Source organism: Micropterus dolomieu, linkage group LG21 (genome assembly GCF_021292245.1).
Source record: "Micropterus dolomieu isolate WLL.071019.BEF.003 ecotype Adirondacks linkage group LG21, ASM2129224v1, whole genome shotgun sequence".
NCBI classification, from domain to species: domain Eukaryota; kingdom Metazoa; phylum Chordata; class Actinopteri; order Centrarchiformes; family Centrarchidae; genus Micropterus; species Micropterus dolomieu.
In genome coordinates, this window is record NC_060170.1 from 14,435,730 (window position 1) to 14,448,496 (window position 12,767).

The 12,767-nt window shown below is 39.6% G+C and overlaps 1 protein-coding gene and 2 long non-coding RNA genes across 4 annotated transcripts; 2 read left to right on the forward strand and 1 right to left on the reverse strand.

The window, feature by feature from the left end:
* Window positions 1–693: 693 nt before the first annotated feature.
* LOC123959637 lies at window positions 694–2,066 on the reverse strand. The gene is made up of 3 exons (XR_006822352.1): window positions 1,747–2,066; window positions 1,093–1,162; window positions 694–971 (listed from the first exon to the last, which is right to left on the reverse strand). It is a non-coding gene; the product is annotated as an uncharacterized LOC123959637 (long non-coding RNA).
* Window positions 766–1,645, forward strand: LOC123959638. 2 transcript variants are annotated; one of them, XR_006822353.1, is made up of 2 exons: window positions 766–995; window positions 1,149–1,645. It is a non-coding gene; the product is annotated as an uncharacterized LOC123959638 (long non-coding RNA). The 2 variants fall into 2 exon arrangements; XR_006822354.1 differs by having other exon boundaries at window positions 766–991.
* An 824-nt stretch (window positions 2,067–2,890) lies between the features above and the next one.
* Window positions 2,891–5,161, forward strand: LOC123959633 (zinc finger protein 239-like). The gene is made up of 2 exons (XM_046033800.1): window positions 2,891–3,222; window positions 3,600–5,161. Exons 1-2 carry the CDS (start codon window positions 3,051–3,053, stop codon window positions 4,424–4,426), a joined length of 999 nt encoding a protein of 332 aa, XP_045889756.1. The 5' UTR covers window positions 2,891–3,050; the 3' UTR covers window positions 4,427–5,161.
* Window positions 5,162–12,767: the final 7,606 nt, after the last annotated feature.

Sequence of the window (12,767 nt, forward strand, 5' to 3'; positions counted from 1 at the left end):
ATTGTAACCGCATTACAGCGGATAGAAGAATTACAAATTAAAAAAGTTATTCTGCGTACAGACTCATGCTCTGCAATAATCTCACTGCAGTCATTTACATCTCACAGCAGGCAAGACATGGTTAATGAGATCTATGAAACGTACAGAATTAAAAATATGAACATGCTGATAACATTTATGTGGACCCCAGCTCACAGAGAGATCTTGTGCGTACCACTCAGTAAATCTGAAGCCAAAGGAATAATCAAAAGAAACATCATTAAGGAGTGGCACAACAGCTGGGATACAGGAAATACAGGGCGACATCTCTATACACTACAGCAGGATGTGGGCACAGGAAGGACAGCTAGAAGAATCAATAAAGAGGAGAATATCTTGACAAGGCTGAGGGTAGGGCATACTAGACTTAATAAAACACTGCACCTAATAAACAAGCACCCTTCAGGATTATGCGAACACTGTCAAATGGAGGAATCAGTAGAACATGTAATTCTTCACTGTCAAAAATTCTCTCGGGAACGAGAAACATTAAGGAGGGAAATCAGTAAGGTTGGACAGGAAGAATTGAGTCTAAATAAATTTATTTGACATTGAGGTAGGGAAACTATTTCATTATTTGAAAGAAACTGGATTGATCAATAGGGTTTAGTGAACAGTGAAATAACTCAGTAACTAATCTTTGTTGTGTTTTGTTTATTTATTTATCAAGGGATAGAAACTCTGGTCCACACTCCAACATAGTAGGTGGCGGTAATGCACCTTAACGCTGGGTGCCACTCGCCAGAAAACGTAACAAAGAAGAAGAAAGAATTAAGCAACAATGTCTTCAGTTGAGTCTCTGAGAGAGTTTGTCAGCGAGCGACTAACTGCAGCTGCTGAGGAAATATTCGGGGTTTTCTTTAGAAAAACTATCGTCCAGTACGAGGAAGAGATCAATCGTCAGCGCAGACTGCTGGATATGGTTTGTAAACCTGAAATAAAGTTACAGAGGGTAGGTGAGTAAAGCTTAATTTTAATAACACAATAGAGATGAATACGGTTTATATGTGATCCCAATGGTTTAAAGCTATGCTAGTGTTAGTTTCTTCCCACCTCAGCATGTTTTCTTTACATCACAGTAACTTATCTTTTCTTCTCTGTCCCTCCAGATCTCCCACAGCAACTGTACAGCGCAGAACCACAGAAGAAATGTAACAAAAAAAAGAAGTCACATAAATAATGTATAAGACTGTACCAGGTCAGATTTTAACTGCAATACTCGCAAAGGTAAAAAAAAAAAAAAAAAAAAAAAAAGTGATCACTTGACGGTGCACATGAGAAGACTTCATACAGGTGAGAAGCAGTGCCTTTGCAAGACCTGCGGGAAATAATTCTGCACCATGTATGCATTGAATAGAATCCACACACATAAACTGGTATACAGCGCTGACCTGTGCACATAGTGTACATTTTAATAGACTATATTTCAGTTTTCAGATGAGTCTGAAAAAGTGGTTGTTAGGAAAGGATGTTGGTGACCATGGAGCAGCTGTGGTTAGTAAAGAAAAATTAGGGAGCAAAGTCTGTTTCACCTGAGGAAATGTTTCTTTGGATTTTCTTAAAATGTATCTGACAAAAGATCAAATAAAACTGGGCTTCAACCTTGCCTTAAACCAGTCGTTCTTTCCTGTTATCTGTGTTCAGTTACAATTGTATAAACCCCTCACACATTTAACAGAAAAAAACTATTTTAAGAAGTTTGCTCACCAGTCTTGCTAGCAGTACTGGTGGGGCTGACGAGCTGAATCCAAGGGGAAGGCAGACGTCTTCACACCGACTGATACCATGTCACCACTTAAGGCGAGTTAGTTTTTAGGTGTTCTACATGGGTACTTTATAGTGGCACAGCATATTTAGGGAATTGCATGGGTCTGGTCTCTTAAAAAGTTGGGTTTCCAAACACTTGATTGGTAGGAATTCGGACGAATGTGTAGCATCTCCATGTTAATCTATTGTGACACGCCTCGGCCTTAGCTGACGTGCCACTGGCAGCAGTGCAGATGAGAGAAACACTTTGGGAAGACTCAACCAATTTTATACCTAATGATTGGTCACGTTTCTAAATAACATATGGGATGGATTTTACAGATGCAAAAATGTTAGAAACAATTCACCTCGAGTTCATCTCAAACTGAAACACACTGCACACTTTTTTGATTGGATCAATCCTATCTCGAACTTTTTTATGCCAGTGCACTGATGCAAATCGGTGAATCCCACACAGTAAGTCCCACACAGGGATTTACTCAAATCACATACTTAAAAAACACCTCAGGTTTGTTAAACTAGCATTGTTTTATCCTTTATATGACTGTATTACTCACATTTCTGTAAGCAATTTCTCTTTTGAATCATTAGTGCTGGACTGATCTTGCAGGTCATCTGGATAATCACTATTCTCCTGAAATGACCGTGCGTGCTAACTTATGTTTGTTGCTTCTACCTTCATACAAAGTTGCATAAATAAAATCTTTGCCTGAGTTGTCTTATTATGGAAAGTATAAAAAAGATGTTATCTAATTTGATTATCCATCTACCCTCAATTGACGTGAGCAATGTCTCCTTTGAATTAGGGCGGATGGTAACACCTGCTGATGGTTGAGAGGCTTGACAAAAATAACACTGGTCACCTGAATGAATCACAATCACAATATTTCCGTATATTTTTTTTCTTTTGTCACACATATATCTACGGTACACGGTCGGTCGGATGGTTGGTTGTCTATGTCTCAGCTCTGTGATGAACTGGGGACTTGTCCAGTTGGTAGCCCGCCTCTCGCCCATTGTTGGGATTGGCTCCAACCCCAACGCGACCCTGCACGGATCTGGCACGGATAGGGTTAGAGCGTTGAAGATGATGGATGACTTCCACTGTCGGAACTTAACAGTGTGACACGCACCGGAAGTAAGCAACACAAGCGCTAGTAGCGCTAGCTGCATGCATTGAATTAACTGGAAGAAGATATTGCAGTCGTAAGTCAGCTAATTATTTCATTTGTAATTAAGCAACAATGTCTTCAGTTGAGTCTCTGAGAGAGTTTGTCAGCGAGCGACTAACTGCTGCTGCTGAAGAAATATTTGGAGTTTTTAGAAAAACTATCGTCCAGTACGAGGAAGAGATCGATCGTCAGCGCAGACTGCTGGATATGGTTTGTAAACCTGAAATACAGTTACACAGGACAGGTGAGTGAAGCTTAATAATAATAATAATAACAATAATACCACATCACAGATGAATTCTATTGATATATATATAAAATATGTGACTCAAATTGTTTAAATATATATACTGAACTAATTTGCTCGCATGTCTGCATAACAATTATTTATTAAACAATGACCTCACTGTACAACAAACATTGCACAAAGCTTGATGGTTTCCCCTGTGTAATTATGTGGCTCCTTACTTCTGCGTTAATAAAACAAAACAACATATATATATAATCCAAGTGGCAGTGGTTTAAAAGTGTACTGCTGTTGATTTGCTCTCATGTCTGCATGTTTTCTTTACCATCACAGTGGTACCATGTACCTAATAACGTTATTCTCTGGCCCTCCAGAGCTCCCACAGCAACATGTCTGTAAGGAAGAGGAGGTTCTTGCTGACCAGCAGCTCTGTGTTCAGGAGACGAACTCCAGTCTGGACCAGGAGGACCCAGAGCCTCCACAGATTAAAGAGGAACAGGAGGAACTCTGCAGCAGTCAGGAGGGAGAGCAGCTCGTACTGAAGCAGGAGACTGATGCCTTTATGTGGATTCCTGCTTATGAGGAAAGTGACCACAGAGAACCAGAACCAAACAGAGACCACCAGCTCCTCTCTCACAGCTCTCATGTAGCTGAGAGACAAGATCAGGCAAGAGGCAAGAATGAAGACAGTAAAAATGTATACAACTCTCCTGTGTCAAAGATTCACCTTATTTCTCACATGGGTAAAAAGTATTTAAAATGTGACACATGTGGGAGAGCTTTCAAGTATGAGTCCCATTTGTATATGCACATGAGAATCCACACAGGGGAGAAGCCATTTTCTTGCAAGGCCTGCAGGAAAAGATTCTTTGACATATCCACATTGAAAAGGCATATGAGAACCCACACAGGTGAGAAACCATATACTTGCAATGCATGTGGGAGAGCTTTCAGTCAGAGTGGTCACTTGACAATCCACATGAGAAGAGCCCACACAGGTGAGAAGCCGTACCTTTGCAAGACCTGCGGGAAAGGATTCTGTATTGTTTCATCATTGAAAAGGCATATAAAAACTCACACAGGTGAGAAGCCGTACGTTTGCAAGACCTGCGGGAAAAGATTCTTTGACATGTCGTCGCTGAATAGGCATAAAAGAGTCCACACAAGTGAGCAGCCATATACTTGCAACACATATACTTGAACATGAGAACAGTCCGCACTCATGAGAAGCAGAATTACACTGCGAAGGTGTTAAAGGCATATAAGCTCACATACAAGCAAGTAGCCATGTATTTGAAAAATATGTGGGAGACGAAGTGAGGAGCCACATAACTGCAGCTCATGTGGGAAAAGTTTCACTCAAATAATATACTTGGGGGGGAAAAAAACCCAGAGGATCAATATACACAGGAGAAACCATAGAGTTGAAAATCCTGTGCAGACGTGTTCTATTACTGAATTAAATACACCTTTGCTACATCTCTGTAACTGAATGTATACATTTCATATTGACAAGAGGTTACGATATCTTAGTGTAGTCAAGTTGTACATTGTCAACAATGTCAAGTTTTGTTGAACTTACCTCGTTTTCTTATGAGTGGATCGTGAACCCCTCTCTGACAAGTGGTGTTGGGTCACTTCTGTTGTCATTATTAGGGCAGTGAAACGCTGTTTTTCTGACCTCATGTATTTACATAAGAATAGTTATGTTCAGAGGGAATAAATTATAACATGTAAGAGGTGTAATGTTACAGCTTACCGGCTACAAGTTGTGTTAAAATATGATTTTAAACTGTTTAGTAGGTCGATCAGTGCAGTGGTGCAAGTACTTACTGTATGTTCACATTGATTGTCTTCAGATTGATTGTCTTTCATGTAAATTCCACACAGATATGAACTCTGTAACACTTACAATAAATGAAAAATTGAGGTATGATTGATTACATTCATTTTATGTTACACATGCTTCTACTTTACTACATTTCACAGACAACTGTACTTTTTTGGCCACTACAATTACTTGACAGCCATAGTTATTTTGCTGATTAAGATTTAAAATTTAAACCTTATAATTGTCTTATTAAATATACCGTATTAAAATATAAATTAGTATGTGAACTATGTTTTTAAAAAAATAATTTGTTCCACCTCAACTAGCTGTTGCTAAAGATGCTATGTACACTTTCTGGCCTCAGTAACACTGAAAGGGACCATTGTGCATGAGTAGTAGTTGTAGTAGTTTTTATTTGAAATTGTTTTCAAAATAGCTCAAAAAGACATCAGTTAAATGCCACTATAGAGAAAATAATATACTTTCCCAGAGAAAACTACCACAATTCTCATTTGAAACTGTATGAAAAGAATTTAGAGACAGTTGAGACATACAGAGTATGTGCAGCTTTTTATTGACGGATCAAAACATCCTGATAATACAGGTTCTGCAGTTGCAGTTCCTATCCACAGAGCAGGGATATGCAAAAACTTCAAATTCGAAGGTGTATACTGTTCTAGTCTGTTGTAACTCAGTACAGTCTTAAGGCAGGTGCATCCAGAAATCATCAGGAAATTTGAAATAATGTCAACACAAACAAGAGTAAAAACTGAAGGCGCTGAGGTCACATTAATTTGAGTTCCTGCACATATTGGCATTCTGGGTAATGAGAGGTGAAAAATCTAGCCAAACAAGGTGTTAAAAAGGAAAACTTAGATATCAAGGTGGGAAAGGGCATCATATGGAATGAAAATCAGTGGCAGCAGCACTGAGAGGAGATAAGAGGAAGAAGTTCACATTTTATTCAAAATAGATTGGATGTTGTGAAAAACATAGTGACTAATTTAAGAAGAGGACACTGTAGAAATAGGAAAACATCTGACCAGTCTCTTGAATACGTTGTCATGGACCAGAAACTGTAGAATATGTGCTTCTGAGTTGCAGGAACTATATCTTAGAGAGAAAGGACATGATGGAAGAAATAAAAAACCTCAGGCTAACAAGCAGGATTAAAGAGAATTCCAGAGAGTGGTGGAAGTGGACAAGGCAGAGATGTTGGGTCAGCTTCCTAAAGAGAAAGAGGGATGACGACAAATCTGTGGGGGGGAGGCAATGTAGACATTAACTACCACCAGAAGATAGCAGTAATGCAACACGAAGGATGCAAGCTGCCGATGAACCTCAAAGAAGAAAAAGGAAGTAAATTGAAGCAAATAATAGGTGCGTTCGAGATGACTGCGGCTGGTTTTCGCCGAATTGATAGTCTGCATGAGGTCAAACGCACCTGTTGTTCTCAAAGAGTTTTGTGAACAGCTTAATGCCACTTTTTACAGTAGATACAGTTTGGTTGATGGGAAACAAGCCTGAAATCTAAAAATAGCATGAAACAATTTCCATGTAAGCTGTATTGTAGTTCTTTTACCTCAAAAACATGTACATAACAGCTAAAGTTACTTTATCTAATCCTACATCCTATGGTTGCAACATAGGTAAAACTGCACTCCACCTACACTTGCTACTACATCAAGTGCTACACGTTATGGCATCAGTAATCAAATAGTATATAATTATATGGCACTAACAGGCCATTCTGCATAATAATCCATGTAACGTCTTTTTTTAAAATATATCTTTTTCTTATAGTACTTTTTTGTTTTTAACATTTTGAATGTACTATGTATTACATGGTTGTATTTCTACTTAATCCTAAATACTTTGTTACATTTTTTATGTAAAAGTATTATCTACAAAGTAACAAAAAAGATGGTTGTTAAAAATAGTAGTTTACAAAGGATGTCTCTGTGCAATGAATCGGTAGATTTACATCCTTGCCACTGACAATAGACACATAATTTTGAATGAATCCCATCAGTTAAAAGAACAAAAAACTCCCACACTTCCACTGTGGGAACTTAACAGTAGCGTTAAGCAGCTGGATGCATGTATTGAATTCAGACATCAGCTCTTTTGAAACCACATACAGATGAGAAGCCACATTCACGCAAGATATGTGGAAAAGATTTCAGAATTAGCAGTGTCTTTAAAGTCCACACGAGGACACACAGGTGAGAAGCCATACTGTTGAGATACCTGTGGGAAAAGATACTGTGGTGTGTCTGACTTGTCAAGGTGTGTATGGTTGCATAAAGAGACGTAGTGTTGTATTTGTAAAATATGTGGGAGATGATTCAGTTCTAGTGGTTTGTGGTCAGAAGTACACAAGAACTCACAGTTTGGAGGAGCCACATAATTGCAGCACTCGTGGGAAAGGTTTTACTCAAACCACAAACTTGAAAAACACCTGAGAATCAACATACACAGGAGAAACCATAGAGCTGAACTCCTGGCGAGACATGTTCTAGAAATTCTAATGTATTATTATCATGACAGCAACATAACAAATGTCTTGCAAAAGTTAATAATTATTGATGACAGACTATTCCAAAAACACAACATGTCTCCTACTCTGCTCTGCTCTGCTCTGCTCTGCTCTGCTCTCCTCTCCAACAACAATAAACACACGAATCATCAAATAATCAAAATTTACGTTACACTCCCAATGGTAGAGAGAGGAGGGGCTGGTTTGTCTCAGCCAGAAGATTGCTTCTATAGTTTAAACACAGATTTGTTGTTCACAATGTGATGTTAGCATAACAGGGACAGTCGACAATGAGTTTACTGTGTCCTTTTGGATTTTAATGCTTCAGAGCTGCACTAGCAACATCACTTCTTCTTCCAGCACACCTGTAGGCAGTAGCAATGAGGACTGACACAGAAACGCTACTTGGGGGACTGGTTCCAGGGACTCTGCAATCTCATGCCTTCCCATGGCAGTAGCTGGATTTGTGGTGCTCAAGCAAAATAAATTATGTTTGTTTCATGAACACACTTTAGAAACAGTGTAAAACAGCTACAAGCAAACAACAAGCCCTGGGTGACCCTTGACTTTAACCAACGTCTTAATCAGAAAATGTGTTTGTTCTGCAGAAAAGATTAAAAGCAAGGTGGTTGATTGTAAGGTATCATATAAAGAAAAATTAGAATGTGTTTTTAAAGATGATGCTAGAAGAGCATGGCAGGGATTCCAAACAATCGCAGGCCATGCGCCTAAGAGGCAATGAATGATTGTTGCAAATGAACTCGATATGGCAAATTACTTAAATAATCTTTACTGTAGGTTTGACACACGTGATTTTAATTTAGAACAGGCTAAGGCCATCATGAAAGAGAAGGATATGGCAGATGTGGATAATGTAATTTCTTAAGATCACATCCTTGCAAAGCTATTAGGCCAGAGGGCATCTGCTGTAAGACTTCAGGGGCATGTGTGCAACAGCTGGCATGGCCTTTACAGAACCTGTTCCAGCTGTCACTGGACACTGGGAGAGTCCCCAACCTGTGAAAAAAGGTCTATAATTGTGCATATGCAGTGATAAAAGGTTTTGAAAAGATTATGTTAATTCAATCTGAGGTGTCACCGCTTTTGGTTCCAAACCAATTTGACTACCATGCAGGAAGAAGTGTTGAAGATGTGCCTCTGACTATGATCAATAATTTATTTATTTGTATTGGTGGATTTTAGCAGTGCGTCTAATACCATCCAACCCCACCTGTTGGTGGACAAATTGGTGGATCTTGCAGTGAATACCAAGCTTATTTTGTGGAGTAACAAATTCTTACAGGAGCACCCCATTTTATACATTCTGTACACCAATAAATGCCCGGCTACAGCTTCAGCTCACGCTTATTTTAATTATGTAGATTACACAGCACTGGTAAGGTTACTAAAATCTGACAATTCATCAGCTGAGGATTATGAGAGGGAGACACAGAGTTTTATTCAGTGGTGTTCAGCTAACTTAGAGGTCAATGTAAAGAAAACAAAGGAGATGGTTAAAGATTTTAATAGTAATAATAGTCTCCCCTTCCAAGATTAATGGTGAATTAAATGAGTGGGTCTCAATTTACAAGTACCTTGGAGTTAAAATTAATGATCACTTAAGATTCAATGAAGGCGCACGGATAAAGTCTAACAAACTACAACAGAGGTTGTTGAGTGTTTAATTTCTTTGACCTGATCTGCACCTTCGGGAACATGCATATTCAAGATCATGCCAAACTGCAGTGCATGATCATGACAGCAAGTCGGATCATTAGAGTTGATCAGGTGTTTGCAACACAGCAGTACAATGACTTTTTCTTAAAGAAGGCTGATCAGATCCTCAATGTCCCCTTCATGAAATTCTGGAGCAGTAGTAGGTCAAAGGTCGAATCCCAGTGCAGAAAACTCAAATAAGGTACAGCGAATCATTTGTGCCTACAGCAGTTTAGTTAGATTTGATCAGATTTATAAGACTTTATTATATTAGATTATTTATATTGTATACTGTATATTGTATAGGATGTATATTTTATAATGCTAGCATTGCACAGGATACTTTATTGACCAATAATTCCTTTCTTCCTGCTCAACCACATCTACGCACACTTGGACAAACCGGCGAGCACTGTGAGGGTCATGTTATTTGACTTCTCCAGCGCTTTCAACACCGTCTGGCCGGCCCTGCTGGGTGAGAAGCTGACAGCGATGCAGGTGGATGCCCCCCTCGTGTCCTGGATTGTTGACTACCTGACTGGCAGACCACAGTATTCGCGCCTGCAACACTGTGTGTCAGACAGCGTGGTCAGCAACACTGGGGCCCCGCAGGGGACGGTCCTCTCTCCCTTTCTCTTCAACGTCTTCACCATGGACTTCAACTACCACACAGAGTCCTGTCACCTTCAGAAGTTTTCTGATGCTGTGGTTGGATGTATCAGCAAGGGTGATGAGACTGAGTACAGGGCTGTGGTGGGGGACTGGGTCACATGATGTGAGCAGAACCATCTGCAGCTCAACATGACAAAGACTAAGGAGCTGGTTGGGGATCTAAGGAGAGAGGTCCTGAGGTCCTTCAACATTTGCCGGACAATGTTTTATGAGTCTATGATAGCCAGTGCTATCCTGTTTGCTGTTACATGCTGGGGCAGCAGGCTGAGGGTAGCGGACGCTAACAAACTCAAGAAACTGATCTGCAAAGCCAGTGACGTTGTCGGTGTGGAGCTGGACTCTCTGTCGGTGGTGTCAGAGAGGAGGATGCTGTTCAAGCTACATGTCATCTTGTACAATGTCCCCACTCCACTCCATGACGTGCTGCTCAAACACAGGAGCACTTTCAGTGCAAGACTCATCCCCCCAAAATGCACCACAGAGCACCACAGGAAGTCATTCCTGACTGTGGCCATCAAACTCTATAACTCCTCCCTCTCTGTGGCTGACACATGGGCCCTTAGTTATTTATACTGGACATTATTACCTGTTTTTGTGCAGTATTATCTGTTTAATAATTAATGTGCAATATTCTCTGCTGCTATTTATTCATTAGTATTGTTCACCATAACAATTTAATACCATAACGATTCTTTAATATTGTAAATATTGTACATACTCACACTCCTTTATATTTTTCTTTATATTTTATGTTTATACGGTTATATAGTCTTTATTCTGCCTATTTTTAATTATTATTTCTATTCCTGATGCCTTGATAAGTGTGCAACTGTGAAAAAAGAATTTCCCCTCTGGGATCAATGAAGTATTTCTGATTCTGAACTCGTGTCCAAATATCCACAATTCAGTGTACCCAGTTTACTTAAAATTCCACAAGAGTCAAGGAAAGGTTTGAGTGAACTTTTTAATCAAGATTTTACAAAAGGCCTGGTCCATTACCAGCCTATGCTGCCCACCATTTAAAAAAACAACAACACTTGATCCTGTTTAGCAAATGCACGGTCAAAAACTTGTTACAATCCCGACTCCTTGCAGATCTCTTCACCTCCAGCCATATATTGTTGTTTTTTTTTGTTGTACTGCCCATGCACAGCAAAACTACTCACCACTCAATCAACAATTACAAAAAACACAATATCAAACACAGAATCAACTTCTGCATGAACATATGGCATGCGATTATTAACAACAATTTACCAAATAACAATGTGTGTGTTGTATATGCTACACTTGAATTTCCCCTTGTGGAATAATAAAGTTTACCAGGATCTTGACATTTTACAGGATGTCTTGGTAATTTAGAAACACCACCACAAAGCTCTAAATACACCTTAAAATTATACATAACATCCACATGTCAGTGCACCTACTGTAAAGTTACGTTAACTTGCTAGCATAAAAATACTTAGCTAAACATTACTACTAGTTAGGTTTGATTTTGTTCAGGATTTCATGTGTGGAACTTACACGCAATCTTGACCATCTGAGGACAATCATATTTGTACTTACATACAGTACTTGTTGTTATCGTCCACTGCATATACAGGTGCTGGTCATATAATTAGAATATCGTCAAAAAGTTGATTTATTTCAGTAATTCCATTCAAAAAGTGAAACTTGTATAATGTATACATTCATTACACACAGACTGATATATTTAAAGTGTTCATTCCTTTTAAGTTTGATGATTATAACTGACAACTAATGAAAACCCCAAAATCAGTATCTCAGAAAATTTGAATATTGTGAAAAGGTTCAATATTGAAGAAACCTGGTGCCACACTCTAATCAGCTAATTAACTCAAAACACCTGCAAAGGCCTTTAAATGGTCTCTCAGTCTAGTTCTGTAGGCTACACAATCATGGGGAAGACTGCTGACTGGGGAAGACGACCATTGACACCTTGCACAAGGAGGGCAAGACACAAAAGGTCATTGCTAAAGAGGCTGGCTGTTCACAGAGCTCTGTGTCCAAGCACATTAATAGAGAGGCGAAGGGAAGGAAAAGATTCAATTCAATTCAGTTTTATTTATATAGCGCCAAATCACAACAACAGTTATCTCACAGCGCTTTTCATAAAAGAGCAGGTCTAGACCATACTCTGTGATGTTATTTACAGAAGCCCAACAATTCCCACCAAGAGCAAGCACTAGGCGACAGAGGCAAGGAGGCAACTTCCTTTTAAGAGGCAGAAACCTCGAGCAGAACCATGGCTCAGGGTGGGCGGCCATCTGCCTCGACCGGTTGGGGTGAAGGAGGGGGAGAGAGAGAGAGAGATGTAAGGAGAGAGAGAGGGGAGGGAGGCAGCCTACACAATATACACACAGAGGTACAGACAGTGAAGGTGATGTTGCTATAGACTAAATGAAAAATGGTACAGATATTTATAATAGTCTTAATGGTAACAATCGTAATGTTAATGATTATAATAACAATAATAACAATAAGACTAGCAACAATAGTCGTTGCAGCAGAGGGTGTCGAGCAGGAACACGGGGGCAGCAGGTGACCCGCAACCACAGATCCAGACTCCACAGCTCCATAGCCAGAAAACCTGCAGGAAGTGATAGGAGAGAGGAGAGAGACGAGAAAGCACAAGACTACCAGAAAGGGGAGAAGTTGTGTTAGTAACATGCAATAATGGGATGAGGTTGCATACAGAGGGAGAGAAAGTAGAGGAGAGAGGAGCTCAGTGCATCATGGGAAATCCCCCGGCAGTCTAGG

Bases quoted from the DNA above. Each gene is read 5' to 3' on its own strand.
- LOC123959633 (XM_046033800.1), top strand. From the start codon at position 3,051: ATGTCTTCAGTTGAGTCTCTGAGAGAGTTTGTCAGCGAGCGACTAACT. The intron at 3,223-3,599 runs GTGAGTGAAGCT...CTGGCCCTCCAG, and splicing joins AATACAGTTACACAGGACAG to AGCTCCCACAGCAACATGTC.